We start from the raw sequence: 9323 nt of genomic DNA, 5'->3' as shown, positions 1-9323 counted from the left end.
TTCTTTTTTCATTAAATGCTTTTCTCCACGCTTTGGAAATGCTGCTGTTCTTAGGTTTGTCAGTGAGCAGGGGAAAAGTGAAACTCTTCAGAGGACAGACAAGTTAAACTATGATTTTGAAAGAACTGTAAGAGAGGAATGAAGTCACTTGATTATATCATGTTAAAATGAGCTTAGAATGTCTACCACAATAGTCAGCCCCCACTCCCTTCCACCCCCATACCAACACCCCACATGTACTTGATTGCAGGGTAGTGAGATTTTAATACAGCTAAATCTGGACCTATTGAAAAAAAAAGTCCTGTGTCTAAAAGTGTGGTGCTTAGCAGGAGTCATAGGTATGGCTGGTTTAGAGCAGTTGGCAAAAGGGCTGGGTGTTGCTGTGCTGTTTTAACTAAGGCTTCATAAATATGCAATGACCTGTATTTTGAACTGACACAAAATGAGATGTGTAAATGTGCAGTTGTACAATGTGGATGTTCATAGCCTAGTTAAGACAAAAGTTTAAGCCATGATAATTATGTAAATGTTCTGACTGCATTCCTGTACTCCAGTTGTTGGCACTGTTCGGTTTGGAACTTTTATCTGTCAATAGAAGATTATGCTTATGCAGTCTTAGTTTAATCTTCTGATAGGTGAGGGCAGATCTGCAATGCCAGCATACTCTTCAGCCTCCTCTGTTGCTGTCCTTTTGTTGCTGGCTTGCACAGCTGGATGGAGAATCCCTTCTTGGGGGTTTGGATTCCAGAGTTAACATGCTTCTGTGGAACCAAATAGGCATCAGGAGGAGCTGGTAATGGATATTGCTTCCTTTGCTTTCGTAGACCTCAGCTCTGATGGAAGCTTATTTCTGTGGGAGCAAACGGTAGGGGTAACACAAAGTCTCCACTTTGGAGTCCAGAGCTTGTGGCAAGGCAGCAAGTCTGACATTGAGTTGAAATGCAGACTGTAGATGCTTCCCATCTGTAGCTTTTGCTGTCTCCTGAGGGTAACAGCGAGATGACTGGTGATTTATGATGCCGTACTCCCTGACAAATGTGTTAACGATGCCGGCTTTTAGTGCAGCAATAAAGGTCGTGGGTCGACCGTTACTGTGAGACCAGGAGACTGTCTGTACTTTGCCTTTCAAGGAGCAAGCCTCTTTGAGCTCTGTTTCTCATCCATAAAGCTTTTAGGTGTTAGCTTTGTATTACTTTAACACTCCTCTTTACAGTAACAAGGATCATCTCCTCTAATTCTCCTGGCATTCAAGGCTTGTGCTTTAATACTACATTAGAGAGGTATGTACCTGGCTGGAGGGACTCTGCTTTAAAACCACAAATAGAAATCTTTTTCTGTTCAGCATGCTGCCTTTCTACCTTGAATATTTCAGTTGTGAACTGCAAAAAAAAAAATAGGTTTGTGAGTTGTGGGAAAAAAGTTGGGGGCGTAGAGCACATGCTGGGAGTTTCCCAGCAACTGACATATGAACCTGTTCTGGTCACCAGCGATTTTAGAGTAACTTCTCCAAGACTTTGCCTCTCAGAATCTTGCTGGGACAGCAGGGCTGCATTATGGTAGCTGTACAGTTTTACTCACATTTTTCTACTGTTTGGTTCTTGCTGCTGGCAGTCACTATTAGCCACTGCTTGGGATTGAAGTGCAGAAAACATGAACATCTTTTCAATGGAAGATGCTGCAAGGACTGTGCCCCTGGTAAGTAATTTTTACTGGATATTAGTTACAGTTGCTTGATATAATATGTCAGTTAACTCACAGGAGATAGGAAACAGCTTGATGGAAATATTATTCAAGTGTGGGGAGCACAGCATGGAGAAAAAGCCTGGATATAGTATGGACTGATGATGTGGTGCTAGCTTCAGAGGTCCTAAGTGGGCTATGTTCAGTTTTTAATCTCAGACTTAAGACAGTTTATTGCATTATTCTTAAAACTATTTAAATCTGAGTGTGTCTCAATTTAAAGACAGGCATAGTTGCATGCAGACACAGATAATGCTGTTGCTAAAGCTTTTTGTTCCTCTTTATGCTAAAAGAACTTTCTCAGACTTTTTGCATTGTTAGCAAATCTGCTGCTGTTTGAGAAATGTTTCTGGTATAAGTGTATTGCATATCCAGTGGCCACCAATATTCTGCTGTATTTTGCCACTGGTAGCACTCAAAATGCAGAGAAAGAGTGAACAAGAGGCTTGATGCTCATGGTTCACCTCCAGAAGGGAAAATGGAGAACTGAAATCATAGAATAATGAAATAGTTTTGGTTGGAAAAGACCTCTGACATCATCAAATCCAAGCACTAACCTCACACTGCCAAGCCCACCACTGAACCATGTCCCTCAGCACCTTTCAAATGAGGGAAGCAGCCTGAGAGTAGGGATGTGTTCAAATGCAACTGTAAAAACTCTTTCCAATGAAGCTGTGTGTAGTTCCTGCAGCTTGTGCAGTGAAGCTAGTGAGACAGGAAAAAAACCATCTGACTCCTTTTCCAAAATCCACTCTTAACTTGCTATTTCATATTGGGCAGGTTGCTTGGCTCCTAAATGTTGTCATCCTAGTGCTGGAACCTCAGCTTCTGCCTGAGTACTCTGTGTCCTGCAGGCTGGAATGTGTGGGTGCATGCATTCAGGAGCTTGCATCTACATGTAATGTGTTGTACACATGTACTACTTGGGATAGTAACAAGTGCATCTTACACTGTATCTCGCTGTTCGTAGAATGGACCTAGTAACGTCTTTGATGTTGTTGAGTGCCAGGATAGGTGCATATCAAAATACAACCGTGTTCTCTCATGCCTAATGGGCTCTCAGGAGGTACTACAGATGTTTATTCTTGACTAATGAGCTTTCTGCTAACTTGAGCAGTCCCTTGCCATCTTTTGTACCTGTTTGGGATTACTTTGGGTTGAATTGCATGATTTATCTCCTGAGGGCAAGCAGGGTCTATTGTAAAAGGTGACCTGGAGATGTGTTATTTGGAATCCCCTGGGAGAATCATTTAGGGCCTTGCCTCAACTCCCAGCAAGTCATCAGGCCCCTGCTAACCTCTTTTAGCTGCTTAATTTAACTTCTAGGGGTTCTGGCAAATCTAAACCTGCTGAATGTTGTAAGTGGAACTGTCACTTTCTGGGCATTCTAATTACAAAAATGAAGAGAGTTTCCTTCTGATGACAGTCAGTTATTCCCTCTCTGTGGTCTTTGTTCTAGGGGAAGGAATGAAAGACCGCTGCACTGCAAAAACAGACACAGTGTGTGTCCCCTGTCAAGATGGATACTTCAGTAGTGAGCACAACCACCGCTTCTGCAAGAGCTGTACGTTCTGCAACACCAGTAAGTCAGCTGTGTAGTGGCCATTTCATCATATCGATTTGGGAGGCAGTTTTTATTACTTTCCTTACCTTTGCATGCTCCTCAAAGGCTAATGCTGGATAAAGCTTGGCACTTGAGACAACCAAGTCCAAAGACTGGGTTGTCATTTCAATAGCTGGTATCTCTTGGTGGTACTGATGGTACAGCCTCCAGAGGGAAGCAGACCTGTACTGCCTGAAAACTGCTGTTTTCAGAACCATTGATTAACTCCTCTCTCTGCAGTTATTTCCACACACAACAGATTGGTTTTTTTTCTTTCTCTCAGTTTATTTCTTGTCTCTCACCATTTATTCTGTTGTTGCTAGGGGATGGGAGCGTGGAAGTGAAGAAATGTGAGAAGACCTCTGACAGGATTTGCCAGTGTATTCCAGGTTACATGCCAGATGTCAATTATCCACTTGGAAGCAGTAAGTTAGTGATGTGTCAGACTCTCCAAACTCTTGCCTCCACTTCATGTGAAATGGTTGTTATTTCTAGTGTAAAAGCTGTTGTAATTTATCTCACTGACATCTCCACACAAGTGTTATAGCAAGGTAGTTGCACAAGCTGTTGCTCTGTGACTCCTGAGTTGCCAAATCTTAATGCTCTTGTCAATGTCCATACTTAGCCAGCAGAGAAAACTGGAAACCTTGTCAGTTGCAGACTGAAATGGACCACTGAGCATGTTGTGTTACTCCTGACTATGGTTTTTAGAGGCTATGTGGCTTTCATTGAGTCTGTTTGATAAGGACTACTAGAATAGTAGTCCTACTACTCTAGTGTACTTACTATTAATGTAATGACTGTGTAGCTGGCATACATCATGCTGCTGACTGAACTCAAATTCTGCCTCTTTCTTTTTTTCTCCAGTGTGCTTAAAGTGTCCTGAAGGGTTTTATTCCACAGGGGGAAATGAAAAGTGTCAACCTTGGACAAAGTATGTATTCCTCATCCAGATATATTCAAAACAACATTCTGGGTTTAGCTCTGTAGCAGATGATGCCCAGATCATGGTGTGTAGAGTAAATCTGCAGTAGATACAATGAGAGTGTGTTCCTTGTGACTCGGGGAAGCCTTGAGCAGTCTTTGTACTGATTTGAAGCATCTGTCTGCCTTCTGCCCTTTCTCTCTTTACCTGTGACAGCAACAGTATTGTCAGGCTTTTTTTAAGTCTGGATGTTTTGTTTGTGTAGCAGAAGATTCCCTTGCCAAGTGCAGCTGTGCTTCAAGGCTGCAGGTGCTAAGGAAAACACAGTGGCATATTTTTTCACAGTAATAACTTTGATTAGCTTAATTATTCTTCATGTATCTGTAAAGTCTAAGAAAGGTGAAGCCTGAGTTTGTAGTGGATTGTATGGATCACTCACTTCTTCCATGGACATTACTTGTAAAGTCATTACTGCAAATGTTTGAAAACTCTGTTAATTTGTTTCACATCTCTTAGCTGCAGCATGCTTGGGAAAAGTATTCTTCAACCTGGGACAACAACAAAGGATGTTGTTTGCAGCAACCATATCACCCAGCCAGCTACCTCTCAGAGTGCAACAACTTTGAATCTTTCCACCACTGCCCCTGGGAATAACAGGTCAACTGCAGTGCTCTCACCATCCAGGCCTGGTGTGATTCCTTTCATTTGCCCGGATACAAAGAACCCCACACAAACTAACTGGGGTAAGCAGGGGGAACAACAAAGCCTAGTCTCTCTGTTGTCTAGAGCTGGTCAGGAAGTTTCACCTGAAGTTGATTTCATTGGAGATGAAATCCCCCTCCTTCTCAGGAGCCATGTTTGTGTTTTACATTGTGTGTGTGTGACTCCAGATTTCTTGCCAGTCTGCTTGGCAGCTGGGACATTTAGGCTTGGTGATTCAGGAGTACTTCTGGAGCTCTACTTTCCTTCTTTTGAAGCTGAAAAGACATGGAAAATAGAGCTAGACCCATGAATCTTTTTGTAGTGTATTCTTCTTCTGTTTTTCTCCCAGGGTCCTTATCACTTATCCTTATTTGTCTGGTATTGCTCGTGGTGAGTGGAATGTCCATCCTCCTGTTGGTTATCCAAGCAGCCAAAAGACAGACCAAAAGGAGGCCTCACCAAAACAACCATCAGGGTGAGTTACTTTTTATGTCAGCCCTCATGTTCCATTCATAGGGCAATGGAAAAGTGTGTTTTCAGTGCTTTTCTAGTACTGGCTGGAAAGACAACTAGACAACAACTCCATAGTTGCCTAGTCAGCCATGAAACTAGAGAAGTCCCTGGCTTCCCTTCTTCTGTCCCTTCTATTCTGTACAGTATTATTATTTTATGATTACTGTCTGTCTTTCAGGAGGAAAGAGCTTTCGACTTCCTGTCCAGGAAGAACAAATTGACTCCAATTCTAGTTTGATCAAAAACTGATTCCACATGACGTTACTGTTTCCTGCGTGTCTGAGCCCACTGATTGTAATGTGAGAGAACCTTCTGTGGCTGTGTGTGTGGATGTAACTGTTTAATTGCACATCTATTCCTTTGGGTCTTGTTGAGTGGCCCCTCTTGGCAATAGGACCCATGGGAATGGCTGTTCTTGGCAGAATCATGTGATTCTTTCTCTTGGGCAGATGCTGTGCAGAGCATCCCTGTCACCAGCACTGAGCTGATAGTCTTCTCTGGCCAGTTCTGTATGTAGTGATAGGCAGTTGTCTTTGGACCAAAGAAGGTGCTTGTGAAGCTGATCATTGAGCAGACAGAAAACCAAGGAAGTCAAAAGACCTGCTTTATGACTCAGTTTATATCTTGTCTTACAATTCTAAGATGCTAAGCAGAGCATGTCTCTCTTCTCAGTGCAGGTATCTCTAGTGGTTCAGTCTAGTTGCCAAATGAACTCTCCTCGCTTCAGGTGGAGAATCTCCCCGAGGAACCTAGACAGCTGTGCTTCCATTTTTACAGGTTATTTCTTCTTGGTCAAGTTGCCTGGCATGTGTCAGCTGTACCTCCAAAGACAGTTGTCATTGCTGGTAACTGGTGCTGGCTCTGCACCGGAATAGCACTGGAAATCTGGTGCTAGCTGGTGAGCAGCTGCTGAGAGATGTCTATTCCATGCCACTCCTCTCTCTCCTGCATTTCCTCAAACATAGCCATGTGAACATGAAATTAATTTCTTCAAACATAGCCACTTCAGAAGCTGTCGTGTATAACTGATGATTTATCTCTAAGCCCTGTCCCAGTGACACAGTGTGTGCTGCTTCTTGGTGGACATCCTGTTGTGCTGAATACCCCTGTGTGTCTGGCATCAGCAAGGCTGCTTCAGTCAAGCTTGGACATCTTCCCAGTAGAACTGTTTTGCTTAAACCACTTTTGTGGGACTTGGTTGCTTGCTTTGGATGTAGAGAGAAACCCACAGGCAAATCTGGTTCCAAGCAGTGCTCTGGATTTGGGGAATGTCTGTTTATGTCTTAAGTTTAGGAGCATGTACATGGACATTTGGTGGTGTTTTGCTGATGAATGATAATGTTGTGACTGTTAGAAAAGAGTAACTCCTTAGATCTTCTCTGTTGATGAGGCAAGAGCTACATTCTTAAAACAGTGCTGACTATCTGAGCCTTCAAGGGTTGTGTTTAAGCAAAGATGTGCAAGGATGTAACATTGGTGCCTAAACTGTGCTGTGACCATTCATCTGGCTGATCACCTTATACATGCTGTCAGTGGGACCTCCATTCAGAACTGGATAAGTGTTCTTGGTTTGGTCTTTGTGCAGGTAAAATACCTGGTGGTTTGCCTGGGCACTGTACGAAATGGCTTTTACTTCTCTAACATTTTCCTGCAAGTGAATTGGTCAGCAGTTTTGGGAAGCAGTGTCTGAGAGAAGGCTGAAGTGTTATTGTGAATAGCTTTTGATGTAATTTAAATACCTCAGTGTAAAAGTTCAAGAAGGAGTAGACTTGGAAGTCACATAGTTCAGAAGTGGGGTTTCACTTCAAACAGAGCTCATTAGAGATGGGTATTTTATATACACAGTGGCCAAAGCATATGCCAAAATATGCAACAGGAAATGTTTACTGTATTTAACAGTACAACTGGTATCTAGAAACGTGGTTTTCAACATCTGTTTTCTTATATGTTATACATATGGTGTACTCAGCAATTGTTTCCTATTTTGGATACACAATGTGTATAAATGTTTGTATTGTATACAAAGTGTGATAATGACTTGTTGACAGCAGTTGTGGGAGCAGCAAAAAGTTTTGCCTCTGTGTGTCATTCAGTTCAAAAGCACTATTTTGTGATCCTGCCTTCTAAAGCCTAGCAGACTTTGAGTTCACACTCTGCTCCTGGTTTTGTGTTACTTGAAGGCTGTGTCTGGTGGTTTTCCTCTGTACATCTGGCCTGACAGCAGTTCTGACCTGAGAGCTCCTGGGATACACAAAATTAAAAGGCTCAGCCGCTTCAGAAGTACAGACTCTCAGTTTTGAATGTAGGGTTCTCTTAACCTGTGCTGTGGCCTACCTGCTGGTGTTTTACAGAGAACTGGATGGCAGAATGCCATGGGCAACTCTGAGAAGTGCATTCCAGGGAACACCCAACACATTCTCAGAAATGAGGCTGTGTAGGCTGCACTTCTGAGCAAGCTGGCGATGGCTGAGCCATCTGCGGTTGTAGATGGTATGATGAAAACGCAGCCCATAGGAACAGATGAGCTGTTGGCTTGACCAAATTGGTGCCCTGGCAGCAGAGCTCCTCTGTGGTGTGTGAGCATATCAGCTGCTTCCAGGAATCTCTTTTTCTGCCCTCTGGCTGGGCTGCACAGGAAGATACCTGTTGCATTCTTGTGCCTTCCTTCCTGCAGCCTCCCAGTGAAGAGACTTCATGCAAGCTGATGTGGCCCCAGAAGTGCACAGCAGGACAGGGATAGCTGGGCACAAGTTGCATTTGCTCATCAACATTTGGAAAACTGAAGACAAGTGCTGTGTAGGCCAAGGCCTGTAGCAGCAAACCCTCACAAGCTGTAATTGCTGGGTTTTGTGCTCGTGCATACCTGTGAGCCAGGCTGTGCTGTGGAACCGTCTCCAGTCACTGTGCCAAGACACTTCATCCTATCAGAAGAGTTCAACCATAATCACATTTGATGGGATGGGAAGCATGATTTGATTTTATGTTTGAGAGTTTGGATGTTGGTAGATTTCTGGTTTAAATAAACTGATGTAGAGATTTCATTCATATCATAGAATCATAGAATGGTGGGGGTTGGAAGGGACCTTTAGAGATCATCCAGTCCAGCCCTCCTGCAGAAGCAGGTTCACCTAGATCAGGTCACACAGGAACGTGTCCAGGTGGGTCTTGAAGCCCTCCAAGGAAGGAGCCTCCACACTCCCCCTGGGCAGCCTGGGCCAGGGCTCCCTCACCTCACAGGGAATGAGTTTTTTCTTATGTTTAAGTGGAACTTTTTGTGTTCCAGCTTCATCCCATCACCCCTTGTCCTGTTGCTGTCTACAATAGAAAAAAGTGCTGCCCCAACCTCCTGACACCCACCATTGAGATATTTGTAACTGTTAATAAGTTATCTCCCCTCAGTCTCCTCTTGCTCCAATCTTCCCTAAAATGGCAGAAAGTAGTTAAAAGGTAGCAGAGAAGCTCAAACAGATTGGTGCTGCCTTCTGCCCACGCTTGGCTTCCTACGTGCCACAAATGAAACTTTCCCTTCTCAGAAGCATGGGACTGGGTCACAAAGTTCCTATTTGACAGCTATTGAGATTTCCCCTCTTTTTATGCACTTTGGTCTTTGTCTCTCTCAAGTGGTGCAGCTTCATCTAAGCTGATAAAGATAGGGCTGTACTGTCAGGAAGTCACTTCAACACATGCAAAACTGCCTGCCTGAATGTTGTCACTAAAATTCCACCCGTCAATTGCTGTAAGAACCATCTGCAAAACTGACTAATAATTCCTATAAGTTTGTTATTTTGGGGTGAGAGTTAGGCCATGTTTTTCAACAGTCTAACTTCAGCTACACCAGCC

General features: G+C 43.4%; 1 protein-coding gene across 16 annotated transcripts in view; it reads left to right on the top strand.

The window, feature by feature from the left end:
* The window catches only part of TNFRSF4 (TNF receptor superfamily member 4), a 53381-nt gene that overhangs the window by 560 nt on the left and 43498 nt on the right, over positions 1–9323 (top strand). For 12 of the 16 annotated variants that reach the window (XM_062012738.1, XM_062012739.1, XM_010203982.2 and 9 more), the window contains exons 2-7: positions 1612–1695; positions 3200–3322; positions 3667–3768; positions 4211–4277; positions 4785–5011; positions 5320–5445. In XM_062012738.1, the coding sequence (XP_061868722.1) occupies positions 1612–1695; positions 3200–3322; positions 3667–3768; positions 4211–4277; positions 4785–5011; positions 5320–5445 (729 nt within the window). Of the gene's footprint in view, positions 1–7; positions 1281–1611; positions 1696–3199; positions 3323–3666; positions 3769–4210; positions 4278–4784; positions 5012–5319; positions 5446–5661; positions 8529–9323 lie in introns of those variants that run through there. The other 4 variants (XM_062012743.1, XM_062012744.1, XM_062012742.1 and 1 more) reach the window with 4 other exon arrangements.

The sequence above is a fragment of the Colius striatus genome, chromosome 21 (assembly GCF_028858725.1).
Source record: "Colius striatus isolate bColStr4 chromosome 21, bColStr4.1.hap1, whole genome shotgun sequence".
In the NCBI taxonomy this organism is placed as follows: Eukaryota; Metazoa; Chordata; class Aves; order Coliiformes; family Coliidae; genus Colius; species Colius striatus.
This window is presented reverse-complemented; position numbering and strand designations above follow the sequence as displayed.